We start from the raw sequence: 17,043 nt of genomic DNA on the forward strand, positions 1-17,043 counted from the left end.
CACTCCTCATCACAAAGTTCAAGAACCTCCTTCAAAAGGGTTAAGTGTTAAAGGCTTAAAGGTAAGACACTTGGTTGATCTGCACTGTTATCACCAGCCTGGAAGTTACTATTCTGTAGCCCAACAGATGGTGTTGGCTCCCAGAATCTGTGATTCAAATGAAAACTGAATGAAATGTAATTTAGAAAAAATGTAGTCTTAATAATGCCTTTCAGCAGGATGTGGAGACACACGCCTGCAATCCCAACACTCACGAGGCTGAGGCAGATCTGTCATAAGTTTGAAGCCAGCCTGGGCTACATAGGGAGCTTGAGGCCTGCCTAGATTACATGGCAAGACCCTATTTCAAAAAACAAAAGCTAAGGAATAGATACAGCTGCCTGGAAAATGCAATGTACTGAGTTCAATTTCCCGTACCAAAAAAAAGCTAAAAACAAAAAATAATAATGCCTTTCAAAAGGTCAAATAGGGACTGGGGATTTAGCTCAGCAGCATAAGTGCCTGCCTTGCAAGCAGGCAGTCCTGAGTTCGATCCCTGGTACCAATAAAAACGAAAAAGACAAAAAAAAAAAAAAAAAAGGTCAAACAGACATTTGTGAACCACCTAATTATATTTTACAGTTACCTGAAAAATAATCTCTTACAGACACAAAAAGAAGCAGTCATTATTTTAATTCAATTTAACAATGTATGTCAAATGTTAGGTTTTCTTCTATTTATATGCCTTAATAATTCAAGTCTTACTGCTTTTAAATTACTGCAGACTAAAATAAATTAACAATTTATTCAAATTTGCCTCTCAAATTTTAGTATTAACGTATTTACCATAAAATTTTTAAATCCTGGCCCTGAATCACGGCCAGCAGCTTCCTGACGCTGTTGGTTTCAAGCAGGAGCCTAAAGAGATGTCTTTCTATGGTCTGTTGGCCATTTCAGAACTTGGGCAGTGCAATGGTAAATTCATTAGAAAGAGACAGCTTGAAGCAACCCCTCCCCTCACTGGTGAGCGGCTGTGAGCATGGGCTCTAGTGGCCCAGGATGGGAGCCACCGGCATTTACTGGGACCTGGAGCACCAGGAAACCAAGCAACCCTTTCTCCCCCTACGCAGCTGTGAGCGTGGCAGGCTACGGTGGCCCAGGACAGGAACCACCAGTGTTTACTGGGATTCCCGTCATGCCAGGTCCTGGAGCGCCAAGAAACCAAGCAACCCCTCTCTCCCTACCCCCACCCCCATGGTGAGCAGCTATGAGCATGGCAGGCTCCAGTGGCCCAGGACAGGAGCCTCTGGCATTTACTGGGACCTGTGCCATGCTGGGACCTGCAGCACCAGGAAACCAAACAACCCCCCCGCCCCCGCCTGTTTTGTTTTGTTGAACTTCAATATACATGAAAGTATGAACAGCTATTTTGAAGAGAACAAAACACTCTACAACAGCCATTAGTGACTTCCCTATTATCTGGTTCTGAAGACCTAAAACGCCTTTCTCATTCTTTTCAGATCAGTTTTACACTGTTGTTTTGTATGAAATCTCTATATGCAAAGACATGGACAAAACTATTTGGAAAACTATTTGGAAAAAAACAGGAGACAATATGATAGATCTCAGGTCATCTAGCTTTGAAATTTGTATCTCTTACACTGCTTTCTTATGTCCTATTTTGTTCTGTTTTGTTGTATTTTATTTTACCCCCTTTTAAATAAAAAAAAAAACCAAGATAATAGGAAATCAACAGTGGTTACCATAATACCTCTTGTCTCCAAAATAGCTGCCCATACCTTCAGACATAGTAAAATCCAGCAGAACAAAACAGAGTAGAACCAATAAAAACAAAACAATGAATGCAGTACACAATTTCAAAACAAGATAATACTAAATCCAAAATGACTACGATAATACAACTTGTTGTCTTGGAAATAGCTGCCCATGCCATCAGATGAATAAAACAAGACAAAACAGAATAAAACTCAACTAAATAAAACAATGAAAACAATACAGGACTTCAAAACAAGATGATAGGAATAAACAATGGCCACCAATTTCAGAAGGAAATCCCCAGAGACGCTACATTGCATATTGTTATCCTCTAAATAGATGATCAGCTTCAGACTTACAAAGTCAGTGAAACACTAAATACTACAAACATTAAACTGTATTTTACCTCAGTAAAACAAATAAATAAATAAATAAAAATAAAATAAAAATTTTAAATCAACTTTTGTTTTCGGGATTGATTTTGAGACAGGTTCTTGTGATATAGTTCAGGCTGGCCTTGAGCTCCCTATGTACCCCAGGCTGGCTTGAACTCTCAGTAATCCTCCTGCCTCAGCCTCCAGAGTGTACCACCATGTCTGGCTCTTAAATCAAAATATTAAGTGTGATTAATTTTAATACTTAAAAGAAAAAATCACATTTGTCCAATACATTTATAATGAACAGGCTTAAATATGCACCTATCATAAAGTGCAAAATTTCAATTACTACATGGTTGTTAATCCAATCACTGAACAATTTATGGCAAAAAAAAAATCTTAACTGCCAAAAATCTAGAGATATTGTATCAGTAATTACTAAATACAACATATTTACTCTTGAATAATCTTTTAAAGGTCAAGTGTAAACCTCAGCAGTAAAAAGCACATTCTTACCTGGATGAGGTGGATCTAACAGTGGCATTGCAGATGATTCAAAACAATACTTTCCACTGCAATTATTCCTGTGAGTATTTCCTTTAGTGCTTCCAAGATTTGAACTGCACACTCTAGGATCCTCTTGCGACTGAATAAGGGCATTATTTGCAGCAACCTAAAATTTCAAGCAGAAATTAAATCTAACTTCCCACATTTTCTTTTTGAAACTAAATTACGTTGTCAAAGTTGAAAACCATGACAGAATAAAAGGTATGCTTACAATTATAACTCATTTTAAAGAAAACTTAAAAGAAATTTTTAAACAAATCAAACCATGTCATCCTTGCAGTCTTGCATTCTTTTTCTTGTTAAATTTCTCACTACTAAAATCAACACTTTTTCTCCTTAGTTTTGGGGAATGAATATAGGGCCTATCACATGCTAGGCAAGTAGTCTGTCACTAACCTACACCCCTCAGCCTTAAGCCCCTCCTTTTTTTTGCTACAAAGTCTTGAATTTGAGATCCTTCTTCATCCTCTCAAGTAGCTAAAATTATAATCAGATGCCACCAGGGTAAGATAAAATCAAAATGTCATTTTTTTCAGATGTGATAATGGTAATGTTAATACATTTTTTTAAAAAGCTTATAATATAAAAGATATAGATACTAATGATTCTGGGGACAGAGTCAAAGGGACTGATGAGGGAGTTAGAAAGATAAAGTAACATTGGTCCTTTTTTAACTTATTTTTTTGAGATTAAGTATCATTAAGTTGCCCTGGGTAGGCTCAAATTTTCAATCTTCCTGCCTCAACCTCCCAGAGTGCTGGGACTACAGGTGTGGGCAACCATTCCTGGCTAAATGACATTTTTTGACAATACTAAGAGTTCACATTAACAAATTTGTTGTAACACTGAAAATACTGATCATAAAGTTTTCATGATTAGTAATTACATCTTCAATAACATCAGGGAGGCCAGACAGGCATAGTGGCACACATCTGTAATCCCAGCACTTAGGAGGCTGAGGCAGGAGGATCACTACAAATTAAAGACCAGCCTGGGCTACAAAGTGAGACCCTGTCTCAAAAAAACCAAAGGGGGGAAAAAATCAGGAGGGAGAAGGGAAAAGGAAGTAAAAAGATTAATATGTGTTACATATATGTACCAATTCCCCACAATGAACATATTTATATATCACAAACATGTACTAATAAAAATTAAAATTAAAGTTTATTTACAGTTGAAAAAATACTATTGATACACATACCTGACAAAAAAACAACATATTCAGTAAGATTTTTATGTCAACTAATGGAGGACATAAACTTCATTTTTTATAGCATTTTACTTTTTTTTTTTTTTTTTTGTCTTTTTCCTTTTCATCGGTACCAGGGATCGAACTCACGACTGCCTGCTTGCAGGGCAGGCGCTTATGCCACTGAGCTAAATCCCCAGCCCCCATAGCATTTTACTTTTAATATAATTTCAAGCTTATAAAATATCTCAAAGATAATATAAGGCACTTTCTATATCCCTTACTAGGCCACCATTTGCTTATACTTTGCTTTACTTGCTCTCCATTTTATTTTCTCTCTTACTATGTATACGAATGTTCAAGCCGACAGGAACATATTTGAGAATATGCTACCCACATAAGCTAACATTCCATTCCATGTTAATACATCAAGGTTTATTTCCAAATACACTATATTATCAAAATCAAGAATTTAACACAGCTGGATGTGGTGGTGCACACCTGCAATCCCAGCACTCCCTACAAGGCTGAAGCAAGAGGATAGCTGTGAGTCCAAGGCCAGCCTGGACTACATAAGTGAATTCAAGGCCAACCTGCACTACACAACAACACCCTGTGTCCAAAAATAAATAATACATAAATTTAACACTGTCATAATACTATTTTCCAACCCACAGTTCATATCCAAATCTGGTCACCTATTTCAACAATATCTTCAATTCTTTTTCCCCATACCTAGGATCCAATGCAGATGACATATTGTAGTTGGTCAGCGTGTTGCTTTAGTCTCTTTTAATTTCCTCTTGTATTTATCTTTTATGGCTTTGAAACTTCAGATGTACAGATCAGCTGTTTTGTCAATTTCCCTTGATTTGACTGTCTGATACTGTTTTTTTGTTTTGTTTTGCTTTTTTGTCTTTTTGAGACAGGGTCTCCCTAAGCAGTTTGGGCTGGCCTTGAACTCACTTTGTAGCCCAGGGGCTCTCAAACTTAACAATGTTCCTGCCTCACCCTCTCCAGTGCTGGGATTATATGCATGCACTTCAAAGCCCTGAATTTTCTGTATTTACTTATGAATAGTTATCTTTGTCAATTTTGTGCTGCTAGATACAATATCACAGATACAATATCACAGACAAAAAACAGAAACTTATTCCTGACAGTTCTGGAAGCTAACAGACCCAAAGTAGAAGGAGAAGGTTATCTGGAGAAGGTTATCCTGCTATGTCATCCCAGGTTAGAAAGCAGAAAGGCACGACAGTACATGCGTGAGAGAAATAAAGGGAGTCAAAATCATTCATGGCACATGCTGGTAATTCCAGCACGTTGGGAGGCTGAGGCAGGAGAATCATGCAACTTAGCAACTTAGTAAAACCCTGTCTCAAGGCAAAATATTATAAAAGAGTTGGGGATGCAGCTCAGAGCAAAGGCCCTGGGTTCAATCCCTACCTAGTACTACAAACAAAAATATTCATTTATGATATGTCAATTCCCACAATACCTAACCCACTGCAGCAATAACAGCATTAACACATTCAATGAGGCCAAGTCCTTCATGACCTCATTGCCTATGAAGGATCTCACTTCTCAATACTTACATAAGGTATTAAGGGTCTAACACATGAATTTTAGGGGACACAATCAAACTCCAAGAAATTACAGTGGCACCCCTTTATCCTTGGGGATAGGTTCAAAGGCCCTCAATGAATGCATAGAACTGCATATAGTACTGATTCCTCATCAAATACTCACCCTCTAATTCTGGCAAACATTCCACACCATCATTACTTCTATTTTATCACAGCATTCCACTACTGGGATGAGCCTACTCTTCTCATTTACTTACTCATTTATTTATTTATTTTAGTTTGGAGTCTGTTATATTACACAAGAGCTATAATCTGTTTCTATATTTATTTTGATGTTCAATTTATCCCAGATTTTTATCAAACCAACTATAAACTCTTAAAGACACCAAAAGAATTTTTTTAACTATGGATTAATCCAATCTAAATTGGATTAATCCAATCTAAATTGCACAGTGGCACCTGTATTCTAGCTACTCAGGAGACTAGGGCAGGAAGACTGCCATAAGTCTGAGGCCAGTGTGGGAATCACTTGTATCCAGGAGTTTAGGCCAGCCTAGGGAACATAATGAAACCCTATCTCTAAGTTAATTAATTAAAAACTAAAATTTAAAAATAAATCAAAAGTATGACAGATTTGGCTGCTAAAATGAGTACTTTAGGTTTCTCATGTAACCTTGCTTAAAACTGCTATACAACTTAGAAATTCCTTTTAAACAGTAAGGCTGGATATAGCAGCACTGGCCTATAATCCCACTTAGGAGGTTGAGACAGAAGGATTGCCACAAGTCTGAGGCCATTGTGGACTACATAATGAGTTCCAGGCCAGCCTGACCTCAAACAAAACCAAAATTAAAAAGGAAAGTAACTGTTAAGTTTACTGATACAGTTAAATGAAAAAAAAAAAAAAGAATATGAAAACTGTTTTGGTCTGGAATTAATCCTTAGAAACTAAAATAAAAAGTGTCAAGATAATTCAATAGGCAAAGACTAGTCTTTCTTCTCTCCTCCCCCCAACACAAAGTCTCACTATGTAGTTCAGGCTGACCTTGAACCCAGGCTGCCCTCAAACTCATGGTAATCCTCCTGCCTCATTCTCCCAGAATACTGGGTTTACAAGTATGTACCACCATGCCCAGCTTAGTGTTCATTTTTTATAAATTAGAATTAAAGAAAATGCTTGGAATAGTGCTAAGAATCATTATTTATGGGGGTTTAGCTCAGTGGGTAAGTGCCTGCTTGGCAAATGCAATGCAACCCTGAGTTCAATCCCTGGTACCAAAAAAAACCGAAGAATCATTATTTTTTCTCTTTAAATCATCTTAAACCTTTCCATTATGTGGTAACTTTAAAAAGAACACTGATAGAGTGATTTATTTTTATAAAATTCTCCATCCTCACCCTGGAAGAGTTGATTTACTCTTATCAAAGGTTTATTTTAGCAGCTGGAGATGTAGGTCAATGGTAAAGTATTTGTGCAAGACCAGATTTGATCCCCACTATGCAAAAACAAAGAAAAGTTTATTTTAAAGATTCAACTACATGTCACTCCACTTCTAAGATTTTTGGAAGACTCTGTCAGAAATACTGAAAATTCTACAGGCCATGAGCATTAACTAACTCTTTAAATGTGGTCTTTTAAAACTCCTTCTGTTTTATGATTCTTTTATTTTTTTCCTTTATTACCTGTGTATCTAGATTCTGTTTTGTAATCTCTTCATTCAAACTTGGATTTCTTCTTCCTGGTGGTATAAATTTTGCTTTTTTGGAAGAATTTCCATGCAACTGACTCGGTGCTGCAGATCTCCTCATCTTCAGTAGTATTGATCTGAAAAATATCACAAACATAAGCCTTCCATGAGTCTTCTTAAAATTAACCCCAAATGGTAAAAATAGCTCATCACTACAACCCCATCATCGACTATCCCATGTTTGTGTGTGACACACACACAATTGAACCCAGGACATCACACGTGCTAGGCAAGTATTCTACACTAAACTGCAACTGCAAGGCCCATAATACATTTTTGGGAGTGCTTCTTTGTTTTAGACAGTCTCACTATGTGGCCCAGGCTGCCTCAAACCCACAGCAATCCTCCTGTGTCCATCTCCTAAGTGCTGGGATCACAGGTGTGCACCACCATGCCCAATCCCTGAGATATACTTTAAAAGTTAAGAAAACAAATCTGAGGCCTGGGGTTTAGCTCAGCGGCACAAGAACCTGCCTAAAAAGCGAGACATTGTGAGTTCCATCCCCGGTACCAAAGAAAACAAATCTGTAATAAACCTTAGAAAACATGTTCCCAAGTGTGGTGGTTTATACCTGTCATCCCAGCATTCAAGAAGTTGAGAGGCAGGAGGAATTCTCACCGTGAATTCAAGGACAGCCTGGACTACATAGGGTCCTCCCAAGAAAAATGGCCAGACCAAGCTGACAACGCAACAAATTAGATAGCAGGAAGCACAGGGCAATATCATGTTGTAATAAAGGAAGACCTTTGAAGGCAAACGTCTGAACAAATCTAGATGGACATTTCCAAGCACGTGCTCTTGCATAGTTTACTTAACCTCTTTGAATCTTAATTTCCCTACATATAAAAAGGAGCACTTCACTCATACTTACACTCAGAAGACTACTTGGAACATTAAATGAAATACTTAAAGCATTTAAGCAAAGCCTGGCACATAATCATCACTGAATATTATCTGTAATTTTATCGTCTATAGTTGTAAAGATTGTTGGATGTTTAATGCACAAGGTCCTACAAAAGTAGGAGCGACAAAAGCCAACTGGGGTGGGGGTACGGATGGGGTAGAGGATACAGTTCTACATATAAATCCAAAATCAGAACCTATGGGTTCACTGAGGTGTATAACTATCAAACGCTTAGAATGTAGCAGTATAACAACTCTTCCAGACGCCAGAAACAGACCTCTCCCGCTGTTTGCACTTTTTCTTCGGGGGAGAGGGCTTGGGAGCAAGACAAGAGTCTCACTATGTGGTCCAAACTGGCCTCGAACTCAGAGATCATCCTGCCTCACCCTCCCACGTGCTGAGATTACAGGCGTGCATCACCGCGGTCGGCTGTTTCAGCCTTTTAACTTCCAACCAAATGAGGTAGTAATTATTTCACTTCATGCTTTAAATTCTCCTTTGACTATATGACCCTGCTTGCAAAATCCTCTACAAGGTAATTCACGAAAGATTTTAGGAAGATAAAAAAAGGTCAGGGGAACCTGACCAGTTTCTAGGTAAAAGCACTTAACGAAAGCGCTGGTTCTTAAGCATGGTTACACTATCACCCGTTCGGGTCCTGGGGAGTTTCACAGTGCAGAGTGAAAATGCTCCAGGAGACTCGAGTGCAGCCGAAGTAAACAAGTCGCCCGGACGGCCCCGCGCAGGCGCCGCTCTCACTACTCTCGGCCCCCAAGCCAGGCCAGACAGGCTCCCCCGAAGGCGTCCCCCGCACTTCACAGCACCGCTCCCGCCGCCCTCCTTCCCCCTCAGAAGCCCTCTCCGTCCCCATTCCCGTTTATCCCGCAACAGCCTACAGACTATCGCAGCCTCTTGAGCCTTCTAGTCCTACAGGACGTACCGGCGTGAATCTCAGAGCCACTACAAGCCACCCAAAACAAACAGCGAACCGATAAACTGTCACTCACCACCCTCGGCACTCAAGACGCCCGCCTTCCCGCAGCCAATTGCGAATAAGGCGCCGCGCGCGCGCAGTATCTCTCCGCTACGGCGCCTCGTCTGGTCCAATCTGATTGTATAACGCCTTTGCGCTTTCCTTTAAAAGCTTTCAGGTTTGTTTACAATTTACGCTCCATTTCCAAATGTAGAATTGGTGCTTAGGGACCCTGATGTGGACGCTGAGGCTACAGACTTCACAACCTACCTCGACTTGTAATAAAGATGTTATGATTTGGCGTGGAAGTGCAATAATGGAAACGTATGCATAGTATATGCTACATCATTTATTCATTCAAGATATCGCTTTAGTGCCATCCGCAAGATATTTTCCAAGCACTGTATTAATTTCTCGGGATATAAAGATGAATAATGAACACTCAGAAAAAGAGGACCTCTTCTAGACTTGGAAAATCAAAGGATTTGAAGCAGGGAAGTGATACCATTTAATGGATCCAGTATTTATTGAATACTTCCTGCACCAGTCGACCAGCCTAGGGTGGGAAATGTGCGGTTAGAAAAGCGTCTGACAGAGCGCCTAAAAGGCACTAATTTTTATACACAGTTTGACAAACATTTTTTTAAAACTCAAACGGGAAAAAAAAAACTCAAACGGGAATGATGATACCCACCTTTAATCCTAACACTCTGGGAGGCTGAGGCAGGAGGATGGTAAACTCCAACACGGCCTAGGGAATTTAGCAAGACTTTTTCTCAAAAAAAATTTTTTTAAAGTTCTAGAGAGCCAAGTGTGGTGGCGCACCTCTGTAATCCCAGCACTCGGAAGGCCGAGGCAAGAGGTTCACTGCAGGTTCAACGCCAGCCTGCTCTACAGTGAGTCTCCTTCTATGTCAAAGGCTGAATTAAGGTACAGAAAACACACGAGATGCTCAAAACAAGACATACTCTAGTTCTTACATTCTCATCCTGTTGGCTTTTCCAGGAAATTTCACACAAATTTCCTGGAAACCAATCTATCGGGATCTGCTAACGCTTCACACACACTGCTAACCAGTATTATTGCAGTCTTTAAATGAAGCAGAATTTCAGTGGGGTTTTTTCTTGGGAAAGAAACACAAATCACCCTATTAACTCGTGCTACTGATTAATCTTTTTTTTTCTCAGAAGTATTATACATTCCCCATTATTATTTTGTACTAGGAATCAAACTTAGGGCCTCACACTTGCCAGGCAGGCCCTGAACCACTAAGCTACACCTCCAGCCCTAATTGTTTTTTTGAGATGGTGTCTCACTATGTAGTTCAAACTAGCCTTGAACTCACTAGCTCAGGCTGGCGTCAAACTCATGGTGGTCCTCCTGCCTCAGCCTCGAAAAACAGGATTACAAACCTGGGCCACCTCACCTAGCTCCCATTAATTTCTAAATACCACTCAAAAAATTCTAAATACTCAAAACCTACATAAATCAAAAGTTTTGTAAGTAACACATTATCTACTATACCAAAATATACTTTTTTTAAAAATTTGGCACTGAGGATTAAAGAATCAGGCCCTTCAATGAGCTACATCCTCAGCCCTTTTTTATATTTAAATTGAGATTAACATCTAATTCATTAAATTGCCCAGAGTGAGCTCAAACTTCCAATGATTCTGCCTCAGCCTCTGAAACCATTGAAATTATAAGTGTATGCCACTATGTCCAGCTAAAATTACTTAATTTTGAAGATACGAATTTTTACAAAACAAAACGTATAGAATAACAATCTCCTCTAATCTGGCTCACTTCTGAAATGAACACAGTATTGAGTTTTCCATTTCCATATGATAACTAATTCTGCTCAGTAACAACCTAAAAAGTAGCTTCTTACTTGCCCAAGATAAAAGGTAAAAAACTAGGAACTTAAAAAAAAAACAAAAAACTAGAACTAGCCAACCCAGTGTTAAATCCTGTTTCTTCCTGGCATGGTAATGCTCAAGTTATCCTAGCACTCAGGAGCCTGAGGCAGGAAGATCCCTGCAAGTTCAAGGCCAGCCTGAACTACATAGTGAAATCCTGCCTCAAACAAAAAAATCTGTTTATACATTTAACTTAAACTCTTTCGCTTTCTCCAACTGTAAAATTAGGATTAAACCTCCTTTTGCTTAACTGTTGTAAATACTAAGTAATACATGTATAGAAGGATAGATCACCACAGCTGGGGATATAGCTCGGTGGCATAAACACCTGTCTAGCAAGCACAAGGTCCCAAGTTGGACTGGGGCGGGGGGGTTTGACCAACATGGATTCCTTCTCTCCTGCTGTATCTAAGACTTTTTAGTTACTCAAGTCGTTTTTAATTTTTCTGTTACTAACTTGCTTTTACACTGATAAACTGCTATCTCAGCTGACCCGCACTATGGTTATTAATCTAAAGATTTAAATGGCAGTTCTCGTATATTTCCTCAAAGATTATACTCAGCCTACTGCTTTAAAAACTAAAATTATTTATCTACATAAAGTCACATGTTGTCATTTAAGAAGCACAGTTACTGCCAGGCATGTTAGTGCATACCTGTAATCCTTGCACTCAGGTGGATGGGGAGGAGGATCACAGAGTTCAAGGCCAGCCTAGACTACATAGTGAATTCCACACCTGAACTACATAGTGAGACTTGGTCAAAAAACCAAAGCTTAAAAATTTAAAAAGGAAGTTACCTAGGAAAGTATTTTTAAATATTTGTAGCAGATATTAGAGGCAAGTTTCTATCTAATATGTAAAAAGTTGTCTGTACAGAAGATGAGACAATTAACTTTAAATTTGAATGGGGCTTTTTTTTGTTTTGTTTTGTTTTTGTCTTTTTCCTTTTTATCGGTACCAGGGATCGAACTCATGACTGCCTGTTTGCAAGGCAGGTGCTTATGCCGCTGAGCTAAATCTACAACTCCTTGAATGGGGTTTAGCCCAGGGAGATAGCTCAAGGGCACAGCGCCTGCCTGGCAAGCACCAGTTTGTGAGTTTGAGCCCTGATACCAAACAAAACTTAATTTTTTAAAAACAGGGTTTAGGTTATACTGGGTCCCCATGCTGAAGCTCTCACCCCAGTGTGACACTGGAGCTGGGTGCTCTGGGAGGTAACTGGTTCAGATCAGATCACAGGGGCAGCACAGGGATTAGAGCACTTACCAGAAGAGGGAAAGATGAGAGTTGGCTCTTTCTTCCAGCAAGTACTGAGGAAACACCAGCTGTGCACACAGCAAGGCAGCCTTCCTGGAACCCACTCATGCTACACCTCAACCTTGGCCTTCTGAAGCCTTCAGAACTGAGAGGATCTTGTTATTCAACCCATGCGGTCCATGGTATTTTGCTAGAGCAGCTTGGGCACAGTAAGACACTGGGCTGTGCAAGGCAACCAGTTACGAAGATTTCTATTACTTCTGACTTAAACATCAGAATCTTTAGAGTTGAAGTTATTCATCAAGGTGTTTTTTTCTAAGAGTTTGTTTTTTTCACTCACAAAGAATTCACCAAAACAGTGATAAAAGGATAGAGTAAGACTCATACACTTGTTTTTCACGAGTACTCTGTATTTTACGCCAGTTATATTGGCTCAGTGTGTTATGACATACCTTGGGGACAATATGGCTACTTTGTCAAAGTTAGCTTTATTTCTAAATAAAAAGTCCAGCTTTTATTAGATGTTTCTGATTCTCAAAATTACAGAATTAGAAGATGTCTCATTTCAGGCATTAAATAACTATATAATAACGTCAGTGGGTCCAAAGCTGAAACATAAAGTGAATTTGTACCTCTTTCCAACATAAAGAAGTGTTTGTTTCTTTTGGTATAGGTATGGCTACCAAACTATACCAGGGCACCTTAGTAAATTAACATGGGAATCGCCACATATTTCAAATTTTGGAGGACACATAGCAACACCTGCCAGACACCAGCAGACTACTAATTTGAGGTAGTTTACATTTTTCACATTAGGTAACATTATATTCCTCCGCATGACAGTGTATCTTTGCAAAACTTTCAGCAGTCTGACAGAAAGCACTGTGCAAGCAGCACAGTGAAGCAGGAAATGAAACCAATCCCAAGGTTGAGATGTTGTACACTGTCCAAAGTCACCAGCAGTGATGAAGTAAATTCTTGGGCCTGTTTAGGAAACAGAAATTCTAGGTATTTCTTTTGGCCTACATATGCTGTGAAAACATTGCTGAGACACTAAAAGGTAACATGGGCTGAGAAAGATCGGAAACATCTGTGGTATAGCAAGAAAAATACAAGTTCTCTTTCTACCTAGAAATTTTCTCAACAGTCATACAAAAAGAAGAAAAATATATACAAACATAAATACAAAGTTTGGATTTTTATTGAAATCTCATGTTAGGTATCAAACAAACCCTGCTTTCTTCAGATAAAAATATTCTCTCAGATGTCTCCAGATAATAGCTACGTCTAAATTGGTCCTTCGTTGTCTCATTTTTTTATTGTCCTTATGAAATGTCCGTATACACTTAGGACGTTCCCAAGCATTTTATCGTGTAAAGGACCGTACATGACGACCTCTGCCACTGCCTCCACTAACAAACTTTCCTCTGGATCCGCCACTGCCACTATTTGCACTGGCCCAGGAAGGTCCAAGTCCCCCACGTCCTCTAGAAGCTCGGTCCCGAGGACTTGGTCGGTAGCCTGAAAGGAAACAGTACAGTTTTTAGTTCCTCATCCTGTCCTCTCTCACTACATAAGTACTAATCTACAAAGTTGATCTTAAAGCAAGACCTACTTTTGACTTTTTAAAACCTCATATAAAAGTTCAGTGAATGTGCTAAAGATTACTGAATTGAACATTTTAAATAGGCAAAGTATATGATATACAAGAACTATACACTAAATATAACAAGACAAAAATACATTTAAAAACAAACATTCCTGATAAAAATCCTAAACATGGTATAACAATGTAGTTTCTTTACAAAAAAAAAAAAAAAACACTTATACCACAGTAGTGTAAATGAAAACAAAATACTGTAAGAAAATAGGTTATCAGGATACCTTGTAATTAAAATAGCATCCTAAGGATTAGTTTTCAGTACTGAGATACAGCACATCACCATTAAACTTCAGATTATACAAACGGTTCGGAATCTAAAAATTTGATGATACAAACTTGACTCCTATAACCTAATATTCTAAAATGAGTGTGTCTGTGACACTGAACAATCTGAACAGAAGGCGCCAGCGGGAGTCTGTACCGGTAGAGCTGAGTGGCCGCAGCGGGGGAAGAGGGCCCCTGTTGAAGTTGCTCTGGCCGCCACGACTTTCACTGTAGTTGCCTCGAGGAGTACTCTGAGCGCTCCAACTGGAGCCTCTTGTTCCCTCCCGACGACTGTAGTTCCCTACACACAAACACAAGCAAAATCTGTATTCTTCACCTCCTCAACTGGATTAAAGAGGATTTGACAGGTTTCTCTTAATCTTCAAAATTAATGGATGGGAAAAAAATTCTATAAACTGAATGAATATACTGCTTACTGGAAGTCTGACAGAGATTCTAGAAGCAGACTGCCCGAGTTCAAATACTGTTTCTGCCACTTACATTTATGTTTCCTGGTCAGCTCAAGAACAAACTTCTCTTCTGTGAAGTGGGGTTCCTACAGCATCCCTCTTATGGGATGGGCACAAGGGTACTATACACAATGTTTACAACAGATTCTGACACCTCTACGAGTCTGCTATTCATGTAAACTATTCCCTTTACTCTCACCCTCGTAAAACAGCAAGCAAGAATGAAGGTGTATCATCAATCAACCAGGAAAAAATAATTTCTCTACTTTCCAAAATCTTGAAATAACTTAAAACAGATCAAATGTAACAGGAAGCAAACAGATAAGAGAAGGAATGGTGAACTTCACAGAACAATCTGAAGGGAACTGGTGAGAAGTACAACTATAGACAGATATTGCTTAGGAAAAATAGACAAAATTCTCAATGTAAAAAAGAAATTTAGCTCCCTTCCAAAAAAAAAATGGAAAAAAACATTGCTCACTGATTTCCATGGGGCTGGGGATTTAGCTCAGTGGCCTAAGTGCCTGCCTTGTAATCGCACAGTTGTTGAATTCAATCCCTGGTACCAAAAAAAAAAAAAAAAAAATGGGGATGAGTGGTTGAGACAGGCTATGTAGTTCAATCTGGCCTTGAACTCACTAAGTAATTCAGGTTGGCCTTGAACTTGTAGCACTCCTCCCGCCTCAGCTTTCTGAGTGCTAGGATTACAGCTGTGCAACACTATACCTGGCCCAAACTTCTTATAAACCCACTGCTAAAAGATATATCAAAGGTTAACTTTAGAAAAAAAGAGTTCTTCCCATATGCAAAAGTACTCTGGGGGCTGGGGATTTAGCTCAGCGGCATAAGTGCCTGCCTTGCAAGCAGGCACTTGCAATATCAGGGATCGTGAGTTCGATCCCTGATATCGATAAAAAATGAGAAAGAAAAAAAAAAAACCCAAAACAGTACTCTGGGGGCTGGGGATTTAGCTCAGTGGCATAAGCACCTGCCTTGCAAGCAGTCAGTTGTGAGTTCGATCCCCAGTACTGATAAAAAGGAAAAAGACAAAAAAAAAAAAAAAAAAGAGTACTCTGTAAAGAGTACAACTGGTCTACTAATACTGGTCTACAAGCAACTCAACTGTAGTAGTAATAGAAAAATAATGTATTTTGATGTCTTCCATGTGAATCACTTATTTTAACATTCCCATGTTCTAACCCATTAGAAAATACACATAAGTAGTTACCTTTTGAAGCAGGTGGTGTAAAAAACCTATTCTGACTGTGAAAAGCACCTCGTCCTCCTCGATTGCCTGAAAATCCACCACGAGAAGAAATCTTCTGTGATACTTTGAGTGGCCGTTTTGGTGGGGGTATTCCATCTTGGGGGACCACTTCTTTACTTTCAGCTGCAACAAAGTCATCCACATGCATAGAAGGTGGTCTACTTGTGTTCTGTTTTCTCTGACGAAAAATATCATGGGGTCGTATGCCCTGTCCAAATCCTCCCCTGCCCCTTCCTCTTGGTGGTGGCACAACATGAGCTCGTTTGGCAGGTTCAATGTACTCAGATTTTCCACTATTAAAACAAAAATACTCCATGAAAACATTTTTTTCTCATATTTCCAATGAAAATAAAATAGTCTCTATAATATTGAAAACTTTCATTTTTTTTTCAACTGTTAATTTTGCAAGTATCTATATTACTTTCTCATATAACAGCAAACTAGCTAAAAATAATTCTCATATTTTACTGATATGACTAACAGTTTTAAAAACAATCCAGTTCACTTATTGTTCAAATATTTCAAAGTCCAGTAACAAACACTGTTAACAAAAGCTAGGGATAGCCCTTTAATAGACCATGTGCTTAGCAAGCCTACAGTCCTGGGTACAATCTTTCTTGGGGCTAGGATCAAACCCAGGGCCTCACACATGCTAAGCAAGTGCTCTATCACTTAGCTACATTCCTAGCTTTCAAAATTGTTATCTTAAAAAAATCCAAACAACATTTATGATTCAAGTACTGTGTCAACTTCCTTTTTATCAGTTTTGTATCTCTTAAAATACATAAATAAGATCTTCACTGGAATAAATTTTACCTTGAAGTTATAAAGGTCTCATGCTTATGTTTTCCAAGTTTGAATCCTTTAGTAGTCTTAGTTCTCCCTGGAGATGATGGCTCTGACAAAAATGAGCGCTCTAATTCTGAGTGCAGATCAAAATCACTACAGCATCTTTCAGAGAGTTCAATCAAATCAACCTTTACCTGCAGCCATAAAAGTGAAACAAAACACATCTGAAAGGTAACTATTAAATGTAATATTTGACTAAGAAATTTTTATTATTTATATATTACATTGAATTCCCATATTAAATAATTT

The 17,043-nt window shown here is 38.8% G+C and overlaps 2 protein-coding genes and 1 non-coding gene across 7 annotated transcripts in view; 1 reads left to right on the forward strand and 2 right to left on the reverse strand.

Moving 5' to 3' along the window:
- Rad54b (RAD54 homolog B) overlaps positions 1–9,179 on the reverse strand; it is a 79,951-nt gene extending 70,772 nt beyond the window's left edge. Inside the window, exons 1-3 of one of the 3 annotated variants that reach the window (XM_063257574.1) lie at positions 9,138–9,179; positions 7,161–7,302; positions 2,649–2,805 (exon numbers count right to left, since the gene is read on the reverse strand). In XM_063257574.1, the coding sequence (XP_063113644.1) occupies positions 2,649–2,805; positions 7,161–7,286 (283 nt within the window). In that variant the 5' untranslated portion in view covers positions 7,287–7,302; positions 9,138–9,179. Of the gene's footprint in view, positions 1–2,648; positions 2,806–7,160; positions 7,303–8,407; positions 8,582–9,070 lie in introns of those variants that run through there. The other 2 variants (XM_063257572.1, XM_063257571.1) reach the window with 2 other exon arrangements.
- LOC111754653 (small nucleolar RNA SNORA2/SNORA34 family) lies at positions 843–979 on the forward strand. The gene has a single exon (XR_002789335.1). It is a non-coding gene; the product is annotated as a small nucleolar RNA SNORA2/SNORA34 family (small nucleolar RNA).
- Positions 9,180–13,460: 4,281 nt separating the features above from the next.
- The window catches only part of Virma (vir like m6A methyltransferase associated), a 64,490-nt gene continuing 60,907 nt past the window's right edge, over positions 13,461–17,043 (reverse strand). For 2 of the 3 annotated variants that reach the window (XM_063257569.1, XM_063257568.1), the window contains 4 exons: positions 16,762–16,928; positions 15,907–16,238; positions 14,366–14,509; positions 13,461–13,802 (listed from right to left, as the gene is read on the reverse strand). In XM_063257569.1, the coding sequence (XP_063113639.1) occupies positions 13,648–13,802; positions 14,366–14,509; positions 15,907–16,238; positions 16,762–16,928 (798 nt within the window). In that variant the 3' untranslated portion in view covers positions 13,461–13,647. Of the gene's footprint in view, positions 13,803–14,365; positions 14,510–15,906; positions 16,239–16,761; positions 16,929–17,043 lie in introns of those variants that run through there. The other variant, XM_063257570.1, reaches the window with a different exon arrangement.

Source organism: Cavia porcellus, unplaced genomic scaffold (genome assembly GCF_034190915.1).
Source record: "Cavia porcellus strain 051 isolate PalLab524CR breed Dunkin Hartley unplaced genomic scaffold, mCavPor4.1 scaffold_10, whole genome shotgun sequence".
Lineage (NCBI taxonomy): Eukaryota > Metazoa > Chordata > Mammalia > Rodentia > Caviidae > Cavia > Cavia porcellus.